At 56.6% G+C, this 19,919-nt stretch overlaps 9 protein-coding genes across 9 annotated transcripts; 5 read left to right on the forward strand and 4 right to left on the reverse strand.

The window, feature by feature from the left end:
- Positions 1-712: 712 nt before the first annotated feature.
- CHGG_09261 (uncharacterized protein) lies at positions 713-2,342 on the forward strand (the record flags this gene model as incomplete). The annotated part of the gene is made up of 3 exons (XM_001227187.1): positions 713-1,126; positions 1,189-1,913; positions 2,210-2,342. 3 exons carry the CDS (start codon positions 713-715, stop codon positions 2,340-2,342), a joined length of 1,272 nt encoding a protein of 423 aa, XP_001227188.1.
- A 306-nt stretch (positions 2,343-2,648) lies between these two features.
- On the forward strand, positions 2,649-3,802 carry CHGG_09262 (uncharacterized protein; the record flags this gene model as incomplete). Its single annotated transcript, XM_001227188.1, has 2 exons — positions 2,649-2,953; positions 3,025-3,802. 2 exons carry the CDS (start codon positions 2,649-2,651, stop codon positions 3,800-3,802), a joined length of 1,083 nt encoding a protein of 360 aa, XP_001227189.1.
- A 982-nt stretch (positions 3,803-4,784) lies between these two features.
- Positions 4,785-6,968, reverse strand: CHGG_09263 (uncharacterized protein; the record flags this gene model as incomplete). The annotated part of the gene is made up of 3 exons (XM_001227189.1): positions 4,785-6,525; positions 6,579-6,690; positions 6,752-6,968. The coding sequence occupies 3 exons, from the start codon at positions 6,966-6,968 to the stop codon at positions 4,785-4,787; spliced, it is 2,070 nt and encodes a 689-aa protein (XP_001227190.1).
- A 1,191-nt stretch (positions 6,969-8,159) lies between these two features.
- Positions 8,160-8,579, forward strand: CHGG_09264 (uncharacterized protein; the record flags this gene model as incomplete). The annotated part of the gene is made up of 1 exon (XM_001227190.1): positions 8,160-8,579. One exon carries the CDS (start codon positions 8,160-8,162, stop codon positions 8,577-8,579), a length of 420 nt encoding a protein of 139 aa, XP_001227191.1.
- Positions 8,580-9,081: 502 nt separating this feature from the next.
- CHGG_09265 (uncharacterized protein) lies at positions 9,082-10,103 on the forward strand (the record flags this gene model as incomplete). The annotated part of the gene is made up of 3 exons (XM_001227191.1): positions 9,082-9,235; positions 9,296-9,693; positions 9,762-10,103. The coding sequence occupies 3 exons, from the start codon at positions 9,082-9,084 to the stop codon at positions 10,101-10,103; spliced, it is 894 nt and encodes a 297-aa protein (XP_001227192.1).
- A 326-nt stretch (positions 10,104-10,429) lies between these two features.
- CHGG_09266 (uncharacterized protein) lies at positions 10,430-11,280 on the reverse strand (the record flags this gene model as incomplete). The annotated part of the gene is made up of 2 exons (XM_001227192.1): positions 10,430-10,909; positions 11,050-11,280. The coding sequence occupies 2 exons, from the start codon at positions 11,278-11,280 to the stop codon at positions 10,430-10,432; spliced, it is 711 nt and encodes a 236-aa protein (XP_001227193.1).
- Positions 11,281-12,176: 896 nt separating this feature from the next.
- Positions 12,177-14,054, forward strand: CHGG_09267 (uncharacterized protein; the record flags this gene model as incomplete). Its single annotated transcript, XM_001227193.1, has 4 exons — positions 12,177-12,551; positions 12,602-12,733; positions 12,975-13,117; positions 13,217-14,054. The coding sequence occupies 4 exons, from the start codon at positions 12,177-12,179 to the stop codon at positions 14,052-14,054; spliced, it is 1,488 nt and encodes a 495-aa protein (XP_001227194.1).
- Positions 14,055-14,702: 648 nt separating this feature from the next.
- On the reverse strand, positions 14,703-15,894 carry CHGG_09268 (uncharacterized protein; the record flags this gene model as incomplete). The annotated part of the gene is made up of 4 exons (XM_001227194.1): positions 14,703-14,960; positions 15,108-15,444; positions 15,527-15,794; positions 15,873-15,894. The coding sequence occupies 4 exons, from the start codon at positions 15,892-15,894 to the stop codon at positions 14,703-14,705; spliced, it is 885 nt and encodes a 294-aa protein (XP_001227195.1).
- A 2,148-nt stretch (positions 15,895-18,042) lies between these two features.
- CHGG_09269 (uncharacterized protein) lies at positions 18,043-19,163 on the reverse strand (the record flags this gene model as incomplete). The annotated part of the gene is made up of 3 exons (XM_001227195.1): positions 18,043-18,527; positions 18,636-18,730; positions 18,931-19,163. The coding sequence occupies 3 exons, from the start codon at positions 19,161-19,163 to the stop codon at positions 18,043-18,045; spliced, it is 813 nt and encodes a 270-aa protein (XP_001227196.1).
- Positions 19,164-19,919: the final 756 nt, after the last annotated feature.

Genomic DNA, 19,919 nt, shown 5'->3' on the forward strand with positions numbered 1-19,919 from the left:
TTGCTCCCCGCCACGTTCGCGCACCCAAGAACACAACGGAGTTGCGAGATGAAATGGATAGTCTAGGCCCACCAAATGTGTTTTTCCTCCGATGAAAGACGGTTGACCTCGCTCCAAGTTTCGCATGGGCCTATACTGTGTACTGCTGCACTGTGTATTGGACACCCTTGCGTACCACCCTTCCCTCGAGCTGTTCTGTATCAGCAAGGGACCGCGGATGCCAAGCTCACCGAGGTAAGATTTCGTGGAGAACCCCGGACAAAACCCCTGAACGCCAAGACCCCGCGAAATGCAACGGCTTCCGTCGGCACAAGTGACGTCGTTTACCCCCGGAACACCGCCAGCTGACCTCGCTCCCCTCGTCCCGAGGGACCATGTCCTGTTTTCCATTCAATTGAAGGGCAATGGAATGAAATCCTAGAATCTTCCACAATTTCCAACCCTTCCTCATCCGATTCACCCCCCTCGCCGCCCAAGAATGAAGAGAATGCGCCTATCTCGCCCTCATGGGGCGTTCTTGCGCCTTGGAGGATCCCAATTCTCTCCTCTAGCCCTACTCACCTCCTCATCGTCTGGGTTCCCAGCCCTTCACCGCAACCATGACCACTACCAACGACAACAACCCCGCCGCCATGCCGGGTCCATCTCGCAGCGCCCAGACTCCAAGCATGTCATGTTCCCCGGGGCGGTCAAGTCGGCCTTCAGCAGCAGCATGCAGTTCGAGCAACCGGCGAGCTACCCAGCGCTGCCGACGTACCGGGCGATCGACCAGAACGGCGTGGCCGTCGACCCAAACTTCGAGCCCGACCTCAGCGACGAGGAGGTGGTGAAGCTGTACCGCGATATGCTGACCGTGTCCGTCATGGACCTGATCATGTTCGACGCGCAGCGCCAGGGCCGCCTGAGCTTCTACATGGTGTCCGCCGGCGAGGAGGCCGTTTCCGTGGCGACCGCGTCCGCGCTCGAGAAGGAGGATGTCATATTCTGCCAGTACCGCGAGCAGGGTGTGTTTAAGCAGCGCGGGTTCACCCTCACCGACTTTATGAACCAGCTGTTTGCGAACCACAAGGATCCGGGGAAGGGTAGGAATATGCCGGTTCACTACGGCAGCCGGGAGTTGAATATTGTGGGTGGACTCCTGCCGAGCACAAACAGTGGTTCAAGATATGCTGACTGACCTCAACACAGCACACCATCTCTTCGCCCCTTGCGACGCAGCTCCCTCAGGCTTCCGGGGCGGCGTATGCCCTCAAAATCCAGCGGATGCAGGACCCCAGCATACCGCCGAGGGTAGTAGCGGCATATTTTGGCGAGGGTGCAGCCAGCGAGGGTGACTTCCACGCGGCATTGAACATCGCCGCGACTCGATCCTGCCCAGTCATCTTCGTCTGCCGCAACAACGGATATGCCATTTCGACGCCCACGCTAGAACAGTACCGTGGCGACGGTATTGCCAGCCGCGGTCTGGGTTATGGAATCGAAACGATTCGAGTGGACGGTAATGACTTCTGGGCCGTCCGCGAGGTGATGAAGAAGGCGCGCGAGATCGCCCTGCAAGACGGTGGTAGACCCGTCCTGATCGAGGCCATGACCTACCGTGTGAGCCACCACAGCACATCGGATGACTCATTTGCCTACCGTGCCAAGGTGGAGGTGGAGGACTGGAAGAGGCGGGACAACCCGATCGCGAGGCTGCGCAAGTGGATGGAGGCCAAAGGGTGCTGGGACGAGCACAAGGAGAAGGAGGCCCGCGAGAGTATCAGGCGAGATGTGCTCAAGGCATTTTCGGAAGCCGAGCGCGAGAAGAAACCGCCGGTCCGGACCATGTTTGAGGACGTGTATGAAGAGCTGACCCCGGACCTGCAGCAGCAGATGAAGGAGTTGAAGAGCCAGCTAGAGAGATACCCTGATGAGTATGACCTTGGGGAGTTTGTGGGCGGGAAGGAAAGTCTAGACAAATAGTGAGCGAGCGACGCGCGAATTCATCTGGTTCTTAGCCGACCTTTGGTTTTTTGTCGACGTTGCCAGGTCCTGCATTGTGTTGCGCCCACAAACCCCATCGCCGGGCAACCTGAGCAACCGATTTGTGCAACTGCGACAACTGAACTGTGTACCTCCCACAGGATCCCAATCACACTCCGCATCAATCCAAACAAACCACCAACACAAGCCTACCTTTCATTTATTTGAGCAACATGACAAACGAAAGCCGCATTGTCATCGCCGTGCTCTGCGTCTTGAGCATCAGCGCGCTTCTCGCTGTTCTCGGCATCAAGTACGTCCGGGCTGCCACTGGTGCTATGGTGAAGTCGCGCGAGGATCGAGACGCTGAGGCCCAATAAACCAGGTACGTACTACCTCTCCCCAGACCGGCGGTAGATCGGTAGTATTGTTGGAGATGCGAGCGCAACGGGAACGAGAAAGCTTGAAGATCCACCCCACCATTACACCCCCTGGCGCGCATCTTAACCCCGCAATCAGGGCTGAAACACGCAGGCCATTGGGTTCCGGGTTGTCAAGCCACATGCGACAGCCACATCTCCCGGGCCGACCCGATTTTTCGAGGCAAGCAAGCGCATGCATGAACTGATCCCGAACTCTTCTAGATCTAATCCCGGAGCTGTGTCGGTGCCGTGAACCTGCTCAACATGGCAGCCCGAACAGCCCTCAGGAGAGCGCTCCGCCCCGTACGGAGCAGCGCCTTTACACATTCCGAGCAACAATTACGATTTACACGACCCTTCTCAACAACCCTCCCCTCCCGCGCGGCACCGAATACAACCAATGCCCCCGACTATGCCGTTCCCGATCCGTCCAGGCCAACCCACTTTGGGTTTGAGACCGTAACAGAAGGCGAGAAGCGCGAACGTGTGGCCGGCGTCTTTACGAGCGTCGCAGAGTCGTACGACCGCATGAACGACCTGATGTCCTTTGGCTGGCACCGAGTGTGGAAGTGCGTTTACACAGCCCCCTCTTCCCAGTAACCATATTTCCGCTAACCACGGCTCCCCACCCCCCACACAGAGACCATTTCGTCGCCTCCCTCAACCCAGGCTTCTCCCCCCTAACCGCGGGCCCTGACCCCCGCGGACCACAACACATTCTCGACATCGCCGGCGGAACCGGGGACATCGCCTTCCGGATGCTGCGCACGGCCCACGAGCTGAACGGCAACACCGACGTGCGCGTAACCATCTCCGACATCAATCGCGCCATGCTCACGGTCGGCAAGCAGCGCGCCGAATCCCTTCCCGCCTCCCACCAAGCCGCGCTCTCCTTCGTCGAAGCCAACGCCGAGAACCTCACCCAAACCCGCCCCTTACACGCCTACCCCTCCGCCGTCGAACCCACCACCCACGACGCCCACGGCAACAGCGAGCAAGCCTTCTTCGACCCAGCCACCGCCACCGGCAGCATCCCCTCCTCCTCCGTCGACCTCTACACGGTCGCCTTCGGCATCCGCAACTTCAGCAACATCCCCGCGGCGCTGCGGGAAGCCCACCGGGTGCTCAAACCCGGCGGGGTATTCGCGTGCCTGGAGTTCAGCAAAGCGACACGGTTCCCGGTGTTCAACGCGCTGTACAAGGAGTGGTCGTTCCGGGCGATCCCGCTGATCGGGCAGCTGGTGGCGGCGGACCGCGACAGCTACCAGTACCTGGTGGAGAGCATCGAGCGGTTCCCGAGCCAGGGCGAGTTCCGCGACATGATTGTGGATGCGGGGTTTGTGGTGGCGGGCCAGGGGTACGAGGACTTGACGGGCGGGGTGGCGGCGATTCATAAGGGCATGAAGCCGCGGGCTTGATGTGATGGTGATGATGTATGCGCGTGGTCTAGCAGTGTAAGAGGGGCGCGGCTGGTGCGTAATAGCATGGCGGAGGCTTGTTTGTGTACATGTACGATGATTGTGTGTACCATAACATAAAACTAGATCTGGGCGTTCCGCTCATCTCCTTTAAATGGGGCGTGGGATTTGATGATTTGCGGCGCACACTTGAAATGACCCTAGCATTACAGATAACAGCCCGACAGTTTCGGCAAGGCTTCGATGGTGAAACCACATGCGGTTTATTTGATGGCATGGAACTCGGGGAGACCAGGAGGCAAGACCACACCCACATACGCACAAAAACACACACAAACAAAATGATGGCACTCGCAAGCGAATATTCACGACCAACTACCATTCCAGCAGAAGTACCAGATAGATACCGCTGCCTCGCTGAAGCTACCACTACCTCCCCCAGTGGGGCGTGACAGTGGTTTGCATTGTAGTGTACCGGGCGTACGAGGACTAGAAAACAGTTCAAGAGGCAACCAACCAACGACCAACGGATCTCTAAAACTCCACCACCTTCCGTTCCCCAAGCGCAGTTCCAGAAAAATCAAGAGTCACGGAGATCTTTGCTTCTTTTCCGAACCGCCTTCCCCGTTGTTGTTTATTATCTCCGAAGCCAAGCAAAGAAGAAGCGAGCCCAATCCATCCAGGTTCCGCCCTTCCGGAAGAAAAAGAAAAAAAAAAAACAAAGTTGGCTGCTTGACAGGCTAGCCGAATATCATCACAGTGAAATGGTGTCGTTGGTGGGATTTTTGTGTTGGTAGAACCGAGCCAGATTTGTTGCGCGTCGTATTGGATTCGTTGGGGTTGATGCCCCCTGGATGATCGGCAATTGTCGTCGTCAGCAAGTTGATACAAATTGACGATGGCGAGTGGGCGCCTCGCTGCTACCAGCCAGCCGTCGAGAAGCCGGACGCCGCACCAGCTTCAGACTGCCCCCCCTAGGACCCTAGGAGTCAACCGGAGGAGCAGACCCAGCGCCCTCATTCTTGGCGCCGCCTCGCGGGCCCCTTCCCCGCCCACGCTCGCCGCCGCGACCGCCACGGCCACCGCGGCCACCGCGGCGCCCGGCACCTTCGCTGTCACTAGCACCTCCGCCGCCGGCACTGCGGTAGCCGCTCTGCGAGTTGCTGCCATCTCTGCCGCCACGGCTACTACCCCAGTTGCCAGCGCCACCACGTGAGAATTGCTGGCGCGGCGGAGGAGGCGAGAAGATCTTGACTAGCGGCCTGGAGCGGTCCTCCTGACCAGAGGGGCGATTCTTGACGTCGTCGGGAAGACGCTCCATGGCAGCGTCCCGGTCTTCGACCGTTTTGAACTGGGCCACCTTGTTGTTAACGCCCCACCGTTCAATTTTGGTGATCTTGGGCTTATCCTCTTCGGAGAACAAGTCTCTGACTTGGTCATCGCTCTGTGCGTTCATAACGAAGAGACCGATGATGTTGTCAGCCGGATTCTTGGGGGCTGGGGCTGCATCGGGTGCGCTGGCAGCGCCGTTGGCGGAAGCCGGTGCCGCTTTCTCCTCCCGAGGCGCCGGTGAAGCAGCCGGCGGGGGCTGGGGCGTGGCTGGCTTCGTTTGTGCGGGGGCTGGTGCGGGCACAGGGGCGGCGACCTTCGGCTGGGTGACGGGACTGGCGGCCGGCGGTGCAGAAGGGCCTGTGTGGATGACCGGGCTGCTGCCGGAAGCGATGGGTGCAGGTTGGACACCAGGCTGCTGCTTCGCGCCACGGTGAGAGAAGTTGAATCCCTGAGCCCTCATCTCGGTTCCTATTCTGCCGTCCTGGATTTCTAGGACAAGCCAGCCAAAGGCAGCATCTGCGAGGTTGAAGTTCCACATGTTTTTGAAGGCGCTCTCGTCAATTTGGCCGAGCGCTGCGGGAGACTGGCCCGCAGGCGTGCCGCCAAATGGGTTCCCACCTGCCGCAGTGGTAGGCATCTTCTCAACCACTGCCAGAGCATTTTTCAACAGGGTCTGTTGGGCTTCAACTTGGCTGATCGCCGGCTCGACTTCAGCCTTGACCGTGTCCCAAACATCGTTGAAGGACGCCTTGGAGGCGGCGAGCTTGCCGCGGTAATGATCCAGGGTAGGGTTAACACTGAACTCGTTGTACGAGCTTCCATACCTGAAATGCAACCCGGCGGAGATGGAGAAGTCGGCTTTCAGAGTCACCGACAGTTGGTTCAGGATGCCCTCGCGCGCGGGGGACGCGTGCGTAATGAAGATGCGAGTCTCGGTGGGATCGTAAACGCGGTTTGCCGTGTCAACGAGTTCGCCCATCTGCAACAAAGTTGTCCACATGGTACCCTGGCCGCCAGCAATCGTCGTCCGTCCCTCGCCGTTGTCAAAGAGCTTGTGCATAACGACGGCGCCGCCCAATCCGAGAAGCCGGAGCTTCACACCGCCAATTTCCAGCAACATAGACTGTGCCTCGTCGATGATGAAAAGGTTGGGAACCTTGTACTCCTTGGATCGGAACTTCTCCAGCACCCGCACATCCTCACAGGCGCCCCATACCGTGTAGACGGGTACCTCGAGCTTCAGCTCTCCCCTGATAAGTTGTGGCAGTTCCGATAGCGGCAGTTCGCTTGGCGGAAACCGGCCCTTTACAGTGCCCTGGGCGCCTTGCACGATGGCCTTCTTGGTGGCGTCCGCGATGAGGGGGGAGTATTGGGCGACATGCTTCAAGGTCCTGTCGCGACAACAGTCAGCGTGGGTCGCGGCCAGACGTCTAAGTCAACTCACTTTTCAGCAATGCGCTCGAGGGATGTCTCGTCGTAGAAGCCGAAATCGCCGGTGTGGATGATGTAGTCCGCACGAGCCGAGCGGGCGAGGTCGTTGAGGGAGCGGAGGTTGCCTGTGAATCCGTCGTCAATAAAGGGAGGCTGCGCGGTTTGGGCACTGCTGGGTATTCGCACCTCGCACATCGGCAATGCAGAGTACTCTGATGGGACCGCTCTGGATAACACGGCCTTGGTTCGGAAGCAGAGGGGTGGCGCCAGGAACCGGGCCGCTAGCGCCGTTAGGCAGATAGCCCTGGTTATAGGGGGTCGGACGAGGTTGCTGGCGGGGAGAGGTTAGTCTTAACGGTCCGTGTACTTTAAAAGTTGAGGCTGTAGAGGGCTTGGAGGACATATCGGCGCTATTATGCGATAAAATCGATGAAGAAGAATGAATCGAGGCGGGGGATATATCGAGCTGGCAAGAGGGTGGGATGACGGTGTTTTGCGGGGATGCTGCGTAAAAACTTACAGATGCCATCCCGCCTGTTGATCTGGTACGCGATTCGAAGCAAGGTAGGCTAGAAAGTCGAAGGGAAAGAAGGAGCTCTCTGTTGTTGACGGTGGGATCAGCAGAGGCTGAGAATGGAGGAGGCGCGACCGATGTTCGTAAATTCAACCGAAGCTAGCGCAGCCGAGACGGGTATCAAAAAACGTAAAGAACAAGAAAGTGCTCCCGAGGCAACGGCCAATAGAGCAGATCGCGGCAGAGGCGATGTTTTGTTGAGGGAAGAAGGGAGTAGGTGGTGATTACGTCGGTCGTGGCTGAAGTTTTTCGAAAAGTTGAGGTTGCCCAGCGCTGCGAATCTTTGAATGGCTGAAGTGCAACTGCGGCGGTGGCAGCTCTGCGTGCACGACAAGGGGAGGTCCGCTGGTGGGCCCTGTCGAGCTTAGCGTAAAAATACAGACCCCACCAGCCAAGCGGGGGACCACTGACCCAGCGACAAAACATCGCATGTGGATGCTTTTGATGATTCACTCCGGTCAGTCTCTCCGCCCTTGAAAAGAGGGTAACGAGCGAGGCAGCTGAGCACGCTGTGTAGCTAAACATTTATTGCCAACGATTAGAGAAGCCAACCACAGTTTGCCCAAGCATGCTAGCCACGATGCTATCACTATTCGAACATAAAACCTGCCAGTCGTGGATCGGCACTCCATGGACAAAGGAGCCGAAACTCAAAGTGTGCATCACGTCAAAATGTTGACCAAACCTCGATTGTAGCAACAAAACGAAAGTGATTTAGCCCAAAGGAACTGTGCTTCGCTCCATTTCCAGTTTTTACTCGATTTCATTTTTATCATTTAATTCCTTTTACTCGGTCTATTATTTTACACGTTTTTCTTTCCTTTCACTCGATTTCCCTTTTCTGATTCCTTTTGCTCGATTTGGCAACAGCAAGTTTGGTTTGTTTTAAGTTTGTTTTTTGAGCGGGGATTAGGCCGCAAAAGGCATCATCATTCAGCTTTACCCCCTAACATCCCCATCACCAACGGATTTTTGTCAGTCCTAAGTCATTAACCCTCGCCGCCGACAGCGATAAGCACAATGACGAACAGAAATCAAGTCCAGTCTGCGTGGAAGATCATCCCACACTTCCGCTCCGACAATATCCAAGCCACGGTCGACTTCTACACCCAAGTGCTCGGTTTCACGGTCGGCGGTGTCCACACGGATGGACAGTCGGGCCAACAGACATTCTGCTCGCTCTACGCGGGCGACAAAGCCGCGGCCAACATATACTTCTCCCGTGATGTGGCGGAGTCGTCAGCGTGGATTGCGTTAGGCACCACAGAGCTGGATGATTTTTATCGAGAACTGAAGTCGCACGGGAATGTCGAGATTATAGAGGAGATCGCAGATAAGGAGTGGGGATATAGACAGTTTAAAATCAGGGACACGGACGGGAACAGGCTCACGTTCTTCAAGTTTCTGGCGGGTGGGAATCCTGGAGTTGACGGAGAGTGAGGAGGTCAGCGGATGGCCACATGGACGATTGGTTCACGACACCTGCAGCATCCATAGGTGCTTTGAAGACGAAGGTCTGGGCCGTCCCCTGCTCCCTAGCGGGACTTGGGCCAATTACACCCCTGACGGGAAAAGCCTCTGTTGATCGTCGACTGCAAAGGTCGCAGCTGAGTCTGTTGGATCGGCTCCACGTAGCAAGACGAGTTTTTGGCAATAACAGATCATGTCCTTGTTCGATGTGATGGAAACTGCCGTGATACGTCCGCATTGGCCCGGGGTATGGAAAATGGACTAGCTGTTGAGCGAAAAAGAAGAATGATTGACGTCGTGGCGCACATCAGACCCAACAAACTCGAAGCTTATCTCTTTTCTAAGTCGTTTCTGGCCTAGGCCATTGCCTGACGCTGTTGCGCAATGAAACATAAATTCAACGTCTTTCCCAGGCGTCGAGCGACACTCACATCTCAACTCACCATCTCTTGAACTTCTTCTGACGTTCGCCATGGTCTCACTTCGATTCCTCGCCGTTACAACGCTACCGTTGCTCTGTGCAGCCCTAAACCCAGCGGCTGTTTACGACGGTGGCTATGGCAACGATTCGTCCATTCTCCTTGGTATCGGAAACGGAGGCGCCGGGCAGAGTGGGCTGATTAAAGGTATCTCGTCAACTTGAATATCGATTCTTGCTGAAAAACCTTGACTGAATTGTGAGACAGCTCTCGCCGACGCATTCATCGAGCAAAAGGTCTCCAACGGCTCTGAGCCTTTCAGAGTCGCCTGGTATCAAAGTGACACAACCTACAGTATCAACTACCTCAAAGACGCCCTGATAGACGTCGCCATCACGTACAGCCCGGCAGCGGAGAGGATCGCCATCGAGCAGGGAATCGCATTAGACCCTGCTTACTACGCCTTCCGGGACCATTTCCTTATCGTTGGGCCCCCTTCCAACCCAGCCAACGTCTCGGGTACGTCTGACATCTACACCCTTTTCTCCGATCTGCACGAAGCCGCCGAGGCCAAAAACACAACCCCACCGGTGAGATTCCTCAGCCGCTACGACAAATCGGCCACCAACATTAAGGAATCCGACCTCTGGATCAGCATCGGCCAGGTATGACTTACCCCCCTCCCTCCTCCCTCCTCCCCTCTCACTTCGCCCCTAACCCCTCCTCACCGCAGGTCCCCTGGTCTACCGCCTACTCAACCTGGTACCACCAATACATCACGTTCCCCCTCGAAGCGCTCTCCGCCGCCATCCTGCTCGACGAGTACACGCTCACGGACCGCGGGACGTTCCTCTCGCTGCCGGCCAACCTGACGTCGGAAACGACCGTCTTCAAGGCGGCCACCGACGCGGCCGACGACCCGCTGCTCAACCCGGCCCACCTGCTGGTCGGGGCGCGCGCGCCCAACCCGGAGACGGCGGCCGAGTTTGCGAGGTGGTTGGTCGGGGGCGAGGGGCAGAAGGTGGTGGGTGGGTTTGAGAAGAATGGCGAGCAGTTGTATAGTCCGGCGCCGTGATTGGGGGGAGGTGAGGTTGTGTTCGAACTTCGGGTGTGGTTGGGTTGTGGGTGGGGGTGTTGGGTGCACGGCGTTACCTTGATATCACCCTGTCCGTCATAATGGTAATGAATCATGAAGACTGGAATGACAGTTTTGTCACTTCTACAAACATGTTTGAATGGAAAATATGTGCCATCAAATCACCAATCAAAAAGGATTTGATACTTAGATTTGCTACATGTATCCAAAGACTAGCAGCCTATTCCTCGAGCTATCCCCGCTGAAGTTCTATCATCTCCAAGTATTCCTCTCTCTGATACCGTGGCAGTGAGGCTATATCGTCCTTAGTTGGGCCACAGCGCCGGACCAGGCATGGGAGCAAAGGTCGGGGGCGGCTGAGCCCAGCTGTCGAGCTGAATAGCAGGGTCGTTGGGCTGGTAGCCGCCGGGGAACTTAATGGTGAGGCCCGGGCGTCTTGCCGTTGTAGCTGCTGGCAATGTCGAGGTGGGCGCACTAAAAGCGACCGGTATGTCAGCCTGTGAACAAACGATGGGAGGAGACGTCCGGCCTTGTCTGCGTCTCACCTGGAAGTACATCTCCTTCTGGCGGTAGGGCTGGTGGATGCTCATTTGCTCGATCCGCATCAGGTACTGGCCGGCGGGGATCTCGTTGGGGAGCTTGAACTCGAATTGCTTCAGGTCCCGCGTCAACCAGCCCTGGTCGGTCCCGTTCCAGGGGATCATGGTGCCCAGCTGGTACACCTTGAACCAATCGCCAGACCCGTCGTAGTCACGAACATCACCCGGTGCTTTGGAGAGGTAGATCTATTCCGACGAGGTGGTGTTAGTCGGGGGTGAGGGAAGCTTCGGGGCTGAGGAGATGGACTTGCCGTGACTGGGCCGGGATGGTAGATGCCAAAGTCGAGATGGAGATGGAAGCCGACCGTGTCTTTTCCGGCAGTTACTTTGGCCGTCTTGGGCTGGGAGCGGTGGTTCCACGACCCCTTGTTGCAGCGGAAATCATTACTACTAAGAATCTCCGGGGTGAAGGAGGGTTGGAAGCCGTTGTCGTGCTCGCGGACGTATTCATAGGCGCCCGTCTTGACGCCGTTGAGCATCAAATGCGGAAACAGGAAGTGGGCGTTTGAAAGTTGGGGGAGAAGGGCGAGAGCCCCGTAGGCCAAAGAAAAGTGCATGGTGGGCGATTGAGTCCGCGTACCCACGGAGAAGAGACTTGGAGTTGAGGAAGGTATTATATCTGCAAACTTGCCGGGATGAGAAGGCCAATTTATACTCGGTTGTTCCATCATTCCCAGACTTGGGCACTGTGAGTCTCCGGCACTCGCCCATTTTGTCATGCATGATGCTGCCAGTCACCGCAATACTATCCATGCCCTTGTTGAGTCCCAACGTTGCTTTGAACGCTTGGCTCTCAGTCCTCACACGACATCCGGGCGATGATAAATTAATCTAGCGAACCAACAGCGACAACCTGGACCATTGGAGGATGATTGTTTGGGCGATCAGCGGAGGGAGGTCCGAGTCTCGAAGCGTTGTGAAATGAGACGTGCTATCTCGTTTTGACACGCGCTCGAATGAGATACAAGAGCGGTGGAGAGACTTGAAACAAGCCCGGTTGATGGCTGCGGCATGCTTTAGCGAATGCTACCTGTGCTCAGAAGCGGGATAAGTACCGAAGTGAGGATACCCAGCGCACCAGCAAAGGTAAAAGATGGCGCCTTGTGTCATTGGCTGTTTTGATGTTGGGGTTGAACACTGGAGGCTGTATGTAACTGTATGTTACGGGGCTTCGGGAGTGGCGGCGGTCGCCTGCCGTAATTAACTTCCTTGCCGCACCAAACACGATCCGTAACCGATCCTGTCATCCCCAATGAAATTTGGGAGCTTTGATCCCGCCCAAAACTACCGGCCGAGGTACCGACGCACCGTACCTCCCCACCCAATACAACCCAAGCCGTATGTACGATAGGAATCATAGGATACCAGGGCGGTTGGATGACCGTTGAATGAGCCAGCTGCCACCAGGCGGTGACGGTTCTGGCGTACCTCAGCTGTGTTGGCGAACGCCAAAATGGGAGAGAAACCAGAAACCCCGAAGCGGCATTGCTGGGAATGCCTTCGGCGCTGTGTTGTTTGTGACTCGACGAGACCAGCATGCAATAGGTGCGCGGCAGCCGGAAGTGTGTGCCCCGGATATGGCGACGTCAAGCCGACGCGGCTGGTATGGCTTGCGCCCGGAAAAGTGAAATCTCGAGTTCGAAGACGAAAAGGGTCCCCGGCTTCGTCTGCTGACCCGGCCGAGCTCCGGGGCCATACTCATCCAGTCGCGGCGCCACATGCCTACCCTAAACATACCGTCTACGAATCCATCCCGCGCTTCGGTGTGAATACAGACGCCGATGCCATGGTTCACGCTGCAGAATACTGCAAGTTCTACCCACTGCAGGTCATGTTCCTGTCCTTCCTGCCCCCCATTGCTAATTAGGTTTTTGCCAGATAATACCTGCATTTACCAAGACCTTGTCCCTCTCCGAGAGCTCGGGGACCACCCCGGAATATATCGGATATCGCCGTCCCTCGTTCAGGAGTCGATTTCTCGCCCTGATTACCTGCGACTGGGGATGCTTTGTATGACCCTCAGCCACCGGATGAACCGCGTTTGGGGCGACTCGCAGGTCAACCATAAAGCCTTGGCCGAGAGGTTCTATACCCATCGGGGAAATGCCATCCGATCTCTTAGAGAGCTACTGAATCAGGAGAGTCACCGCACAGGCGACGTTGTTATCGCCGGGATCGTGACCCTCCTCCTGGTTGACGTAAGGGCCACCACTTCCGAACAATGAATGTAAGCCCTTAAAATTCTAATAAGGTTTTGCCGCAGCTTCAACAGGGTGCTTCCCTAAACTGGCGGCCACACGTCGAGGGCGCCATCAAGCTGATCCAACTACGTGGCGGGTTTGCCGCCCTGGCCGACTTCAAAACCTTGGAGCCGCAGCTCCTATTCCTTTGCTTGTATGTCACGCATCCCCGGATCCCCAGTCTACAGACCTGGGTTAAGGAGCCATCAACAACCACCACAGTTAATACTAACCATCACGCATCCCCATACAGCATGGCTGTCCTCGGCAACACCACCTGTCCCGCCTCTGATCTCTCCATGACCCCAGCCCACCTCGCCGCGCTCGACGTCATCCTAAAATCAACCCTCGCCCCCTTCCAAATGTGCCCCGCACCACTATTCGGCGAGATCATCCGCATCAACCACCTCCGTCTGCGGGCCACCCAGCCCACCACCCACCCCAACCCAAAACCAAAACCAGACCAACTCACCCACGAAGCCCACCAAATCCATTCCCGCATCCGCGCCTTCTCCCCCTCGCACTGGGCCGGCACGAAGCCCCGCGCGCGGGAGGACTGGACCCTCGCCGGCCGCATCTACCACGCCGCCGTGGCGCTGTACTGGGCGTCTGCGCTGCAGAGCGCGGGAGTGCTAGCCCCGACCGCAGCCCTCCGCGCCGAGTGCGCCGAGCACGCCCGCCTGCTGCAAAGCCTGCTCGCGCGCGGGGTCGTGAGCCCGAGGATCTGGCTGTGCACGCTCTGGCCGCTGGTGGTGCTGGGTGTGCAGGCGGCGGTGATTGGTGATGGGGATGGGGGTGGTGGCCATGATGACGGCGGCGGTGATGGCTGTGGTGAGGGGGTGGGGGTAATGCCTCTAAGGGACTTCGTCGCCGCCCAGTTGCCTGTGCTGGCTCGGCAGGGTGGTACGTACGCGCCGCTTGTGGCGAAGGGCGTGTTGGAGAGGTTCTGGGCGTCCGGGGAGACGCGGTGGGACGCGTGCTTTGACCGGCCTTATGCGTTTGTCATGCAGATTGCGGTAGATGTGAGTCGCATCACGAGCCCCCCAAGTCAGGGTCCGGCTCCGCCCCCCCGGGCAGTCCCTAGCCTCTAGGTCTTGATATGTAGAGCGTCATGCCCTTTTGGATGTTGCTTGCCTCGGTTGTTGTTATCTGGGTCAGAAGCAGGTAATAGCCTAGAATTATTGGATCTATTATATGAGAAGCGCCGTGACGGTTTGTGGGATTAAGGCCCGAGACATCACACCGTTAACTACCGAGGCACCTAGATCCTACCAAGCAATCTTACCGCCGGGTGTTTGGTATTATCGACGCCTTACCCAAACCAAGCGCTGTTTCCATCGTTCGGACCTTGAGCGGCAGAGAGCGACATGTGATACATTATGTGTGTCGCATGTGAAGAAAAAGAAAGAGAGAAAAAGAAAGAGAGAAAAAGAAAGAAAAAAAAGAAGAGAAAGGTATTATTGATCTTTAGTACCATCTCTATGTTCCCATTCTCCTCTTCTAGACATCGCTAAACCAAAATACCTCCAATCGATCCACCTTACAACCTAACTTACAGACAATCGAAAGTCTTCTGCGCTCGCCACCTCCATCCTCCCCCCATTCCATGTCCCCCAAGGTTCTCTCCTACATTCCCCCTCATTAAACCACTCCAAGACCACAGGCCACAAACCCTCCATGATTCTACTAGTCTCTAAAACAACCTCCACCCCACTACCCATTTCCCACTCTTGAGTCATTCAGGCAGTATAATGGCTACTGCCCGGCGGGTACTCGCCCAACTCCTGCATGCGATGCGCGCCCTCCTTTTTGTTGCGAAACAACAGACCAAACGTCAACACATGGGCCGTCTTAGCCAACAGCGGCCTGGAATCCTCGTGAATGTCGCCCGTCACCTCCGTCCCGTCCTCAGCCAGGTAGACGTGATGATCCCGCGGCAGGAACCGCCCCGGATGCCAGACATTCCACAACCACGAATTGAGCAGCATCAAGCTCGCCTCAAAAACATAAAAGTACACCTCATACCGCATCAACGGGCTCAGCCCCCTCAACACCTCCATATCATCCAAATCAATCTTCGTGTTCCCCCCCGCATGTTCCACCAACCGAAACACGCACCGCACAAAAATCAGCCCCATACTCACATACAACACCAACAGCACCGCCCTCACCCCCCTCGCACTCCGCCGCAGCAACCCCGCCCGAGCAAAGCGCCGATGAAACAGCGCGGCCATGGCCACAAAGATGACAATCACCACCACCTGGATGGCGAGGGCGGCGAGGGTCAACCGCGTGCCGAGGCCCTGCGCGCTGCCGGACGGGTTGGCGACGAGGGCTACGCCCACGGCGTTGAGCGCCTCCACCACGGCCATCAGCCCGCCGAAGGTGGCTAGGACTCGGCTGGCGGGAAGGGGCGCGCAGTAAGGGATGTAGGAGAAGATGCGGCCGAGGACGTGGTAGTTGGAGAGTTCGAGGAGGGGGCTGAGATGGTGGGGGGGCGCCATGCATGCCCGGCGTGTTAGTTGGGGTGGGGGGGTTGGTGGTGGTGGAGGGGTGGGCTTACGGGCAGATGTAGATGAATACTTGGCTGAGGACGAAGACCATCAAGGGTGTTTTGTCGGTGGGGAGGTATAGGTAGTTGTGGGCTCCCCATTTTCGCAGGGCGTAGCCGAGGGTGAAGGAGACGGCGCAGACCGAATGCAGCCACATCAGCTTCCATGCCTGGTAGCGGACGCATTGCCACATGTGGAAGATGGCGGAGAAGCCATAGGCGATGATGAAGAAAATGGGCGCTCCTTGGTTTGGAGCGTAGACATACAAACTCCACAGGACTGGACCATGTTAGCACTGGAATTTTGGGGGCCTAGGTGTCTGGGTAAAAGGTGTGTTGTGGATTGTGTTTGTCATACCGGGTTCTCCAGGAGACGCCATTTTGACAATCAAAAGAAACAAAGGGAAGTAAATTGAATATAATCTCAGCAAAAGCTTGGCCGTAGGATGGTATAATTATATCTGTGGATGATGGCGGCGACCAGTGTCTTGGAGTGGGTGTTAGTTGTCGGGCTTCCTCCGGCTTCTTATATGAACTTTTTTGGGTTCAAAGATTTTGAGACCCCGTCTCCATTTTGCTGTGTTTTTCCCCATGGCATTCCACTAAACCCCTTTCAGGGGCTTTCGATTGCCAACATACCCCAAGCCGGACGCGTAATGTGTTGAGTGCCATCATCCATGAACCGGTGATAACACCACGGCTTCGTCCCAAATAGGACAATACGCTTGCCAAGTCTGCCAAGACTGTCTAATCCCTGCTGCAGATCATCTTCCTTCAGGACAAGGCCCATAAGTCATCTCCACCAAGTTACACACAGTAAGGTGACTACACAGCAGTTGGAAAGGCCGAGTGCCCCAAGTTTGAATCTTGTCAGCCGGGTCTTCGCCGCTTGATCTACGTCATGTGGGTGAAAGGGATCTCAAAATTTGGTGTGCAGTGGACGCAGCGCTGCTCTGCTGACGCGTCTTTGGCATTTCCTATTCATCTCATTTGATGTTATAGAGGCAACTTTTTACTAGAAATGGCCCCAAGATGTGTTAATAGTGGGGAGAGCCGCTTTAATAATACCATACCCTCTTGCTGGACCCTGCCCGTGGGGTCGGGTTCGGCACAATCGGTTCCGTATCAAGCTGACGAGTGCGGTTAGGGGGCCGAGAAAATAAGGGACCTAGGGGGGGTGATTAAGTGGTTCATAACATGTCCTGGGTAACAAACTCTGGAGTTCCTGCTACTGAGCACGCTTCAATGAGTTAATGAAGTGTTACTCGTGTTTACAAGAAAACAGGGTTGTTTGGGCCGGTCGCTAGATAGGTAGGTACCTAAGAAGTTACAAAATCCAGTGCTATGATGAAGCTCAGCTTGGCTAGGTACGGAGACGATGGATCATGGACTGGAGCAGACCAAGTGAGGCCTATATTTTCATCTTCTTGCCTCCTACTACCCACCTCCCGTTTAAAAGATCTAGTACAGACATCCTTACCGAACACAAACCCCTGACTCTCTTCCATCTCACCCTGACCTTCTCGCCCAAATAGACCCTTGAGCCTCGTGCATCTCCTCGCACTGGGTATTTTCCTGGCACAGACTTTATATAATCTGTACAAGTTCCCGCACGCACACTTTCACCGCCTCCTCACAATTGAAGTTAAACAACGGTTTAGCTCAGCGGCATTGTGTGGAGGACCGGTTGGACACCAATCGAAAGAGGACCGGTTCGACTCCCCCTCGCGGCGCAAAACTCTAAAATAAGGAGTTTTCGTAACCACCAACCTCCATTTTCCACCCAGACTACGTGTGCCGCGGTTTGGACTGCTGTTTTCGGCGGGCGCGAAGCGTCAAGTTTCCGCAGTCTAGGCCGCCCCCATAAAAGTACATCTCGGGCGGGGCACATGTTCCTCTCGGTGTCAACAGTACCCGTAACTACAGTACTAAACCCCTTGCACACATGCACGCGCCGCACACCTCAACAGGTTAGCGGGAAGTTGAACCCATGGCGGCTCACACTTGCGGCGATGAAGGCCACGAGCCTGGCTTAAAACCCGTCATGCATGCACCCACTGGCATTTTCATTGCTGACATCCCCGACATTGTTTAGACAATTGTTCCCTCATACGGTAGGTCACGGCTTTTCGGTAAACTACTTCGATCGAGCCGAGCATTGCTCTGCTAATAGACGATATAGTCTTGTGCACAGTGCGGCTACCAAGCAACCAAAATGGACGCCGCAGCCAAACGAGTGTGGGCCCAGCTTGTCGCGCGGCCAACCGCAACTGCGGTGCCGTTGACATTCGTTGAGCTTCACAATATTTACCATCGCGGCAATGAGCAACACCCGCTGCTACCTGACCGTGCCGATAACACGGTAGTCAACCTTGTCATTGCGGAGAAACGATGGCGCAGCTTCTGCGCGTTCTTCCGGGACCCCCAAGGTCGCGGGTGGAAAAGCCTTCTCCGAGCACTTTACTGGAAGGAGAAAGGCATTGCCGATGAATATGCTCGCTGCTTCATACGCAGAAAAGGGTCAAGAATCAGAAGCTCGGCGACACCCCGCAGATATCTTCGAGACCTGTCGGCACTGTTACTTCAGGTTCCAAGGCTCCGAGCTCGACGAACGTGTCCGAGGTCACACGCTTCAGACTGCCAAGCAAGAGCTCGCCCCCAAATTTGGACTGCGAACTCCATTCCTCGTCGGAGAGCACGGCGCGCTCGCCGGAGGTTTCAGGCGTCAGGCCGGTCGAGGTGAAGGATACGGCTGCGAGGCCGGTGGTGTAGGCGGCTGCGTTGGGGGCGAGTTTCTTCTCGAGGATGGAGGGGGTGCGGGAGGTGGTGGTGCCCGGTGCGGTGGAGGGTTTACAGGTGGAGGTGGCGAGGGATTTGCTGATGCGGTTGATATCGACGCCGCCAGCTTCGCGGGCTTGGCGGGCGCGCTCGACGGCTTCTTTGGCGCGCAGGACCTTGTCGCCGATGCGGCCCAGCGCGTCGACGTTGATGCCGCCCTGCTGGCGCTGCGCCTCTTGGTCCTTTGTAGGTAGGGCGTCCTGACCGTCCTATAGGTATTTAAACTGGCTGAGGTCGCAGCTGGCGGCGTTCTGCGGGTCCTGTAGGGTGATGATATCCTTACGGCCGAACTCGGCATCGTCGACCAAGTCGCGCCACATCTTGGACCTGATGTTCATGCGCTCGACCGTATCCCAGGCGAATATGTTGGCATAGCTGCTGTAGCGGACGGCTACGATATGGGTATTATCGGTGAATACCTTGAAGGTGACGGGGTCGATGAAGTTGCCCTTGCCGTCGGTCGGGATGCCGGTGTGGTCGTGGGTCGCGGCCGTGTTGGCATTGCGCGCGAAGTTGAGCTTGATCAGGTCCTGAGCGGCTTGCCGTTGACGGGGTTGGCTGCGTGCTTGTCCAGCTACGTGCTGATGACCTTGACGTCGAAGATGGTGCCGTCGGCCTTGCACATGGGGTTCTGGAAGGGCTGGAGGCTGGCAGCGCAAAAGTTGAAGGGCAGGCGCTTGAAGCTCGCGTGCGTATTGCCGCAGTTGCGCTGCGCCCGCGCGCCCGCGTTCGCCCCGGCGCTGGCACCGTAGGCATCCGAGGACGACCACTCGGAGCGCGTGATGTACAGCTTGTCAGTGCCCTTCCCCATGTTGGCGCATTGCAGTGCAAGTTATTTTGGAAGGCGAGGCAAGTTCAAGCCCGAACCAGACAAATGACGAAGTGTTGTTGGGCCTTATCAGCGGATGCTTGTCGCTTGCTGCACACAGCAGCTCAAATCATGATGGCGGCTGGGCGGCTGAAGAGTGGTCTGCAGGTGTTCGAACAAACCCACCCCACCTTCCCATCCCCCTCCGGCGGCGCAGAACTCAGTGGGTGTCTGCCTGTCCCCTGCCTCACTACCCAGTTTCTCTCTTCCTCGCTTGTATCTTCGCAATACTATCAGCACTCGAAAAGACGTGCTGTCCAAGCCACTCACTCCAAGACCGTTCAGCCAAATCTCTCTGACTTCGCATCCCGCAGACAGTCCATAAGTCCATGCAAAGCCGCCAGGCCTCCTGCAAGTTTCGGCCCTCTTACACGGTCGGCGGTTGTTGAAGGGTGTGAGGTTTGGTACATGCAGACTGGGGCGCAATGATTGGCCCAGAGCCCTTGTTGTTGGGTTGTTCACCCGTGCCAATGCTACCCCCCTATGTTCCTCCTCCCATTCCTCTATCGCCCGGTTGGCAATGTGCTTCTGCCTGGGGCTGATCAGGCCGTGTGTAAGTGAATGCTAGGGTTAAGCATAAGGTAAGCAGTAATGTAGCCAAGTAGATAGTTAGGCGCCTGCGTCGCCTGTCTCCTTTCTCGTCTTCAGTTCGAAGAGCATAACTGTCCCTCGTGCATTTCCAAAAAGACCAAAAACCTA

This window comes from Chaetomium globosum, genomic scaffold, assembly GCF_000143365.1.
Source record: "Chaetomium globosum CBS 148.51 scaffold_6 genomic scaffold, whole genome shotgun sequence".
NCBI lineage: Eukaryota > Fungi > Ascomycota > Sordariomycetes > Sordariales > Chaetomiaceae > Chaetomium > Chaetomium globosum.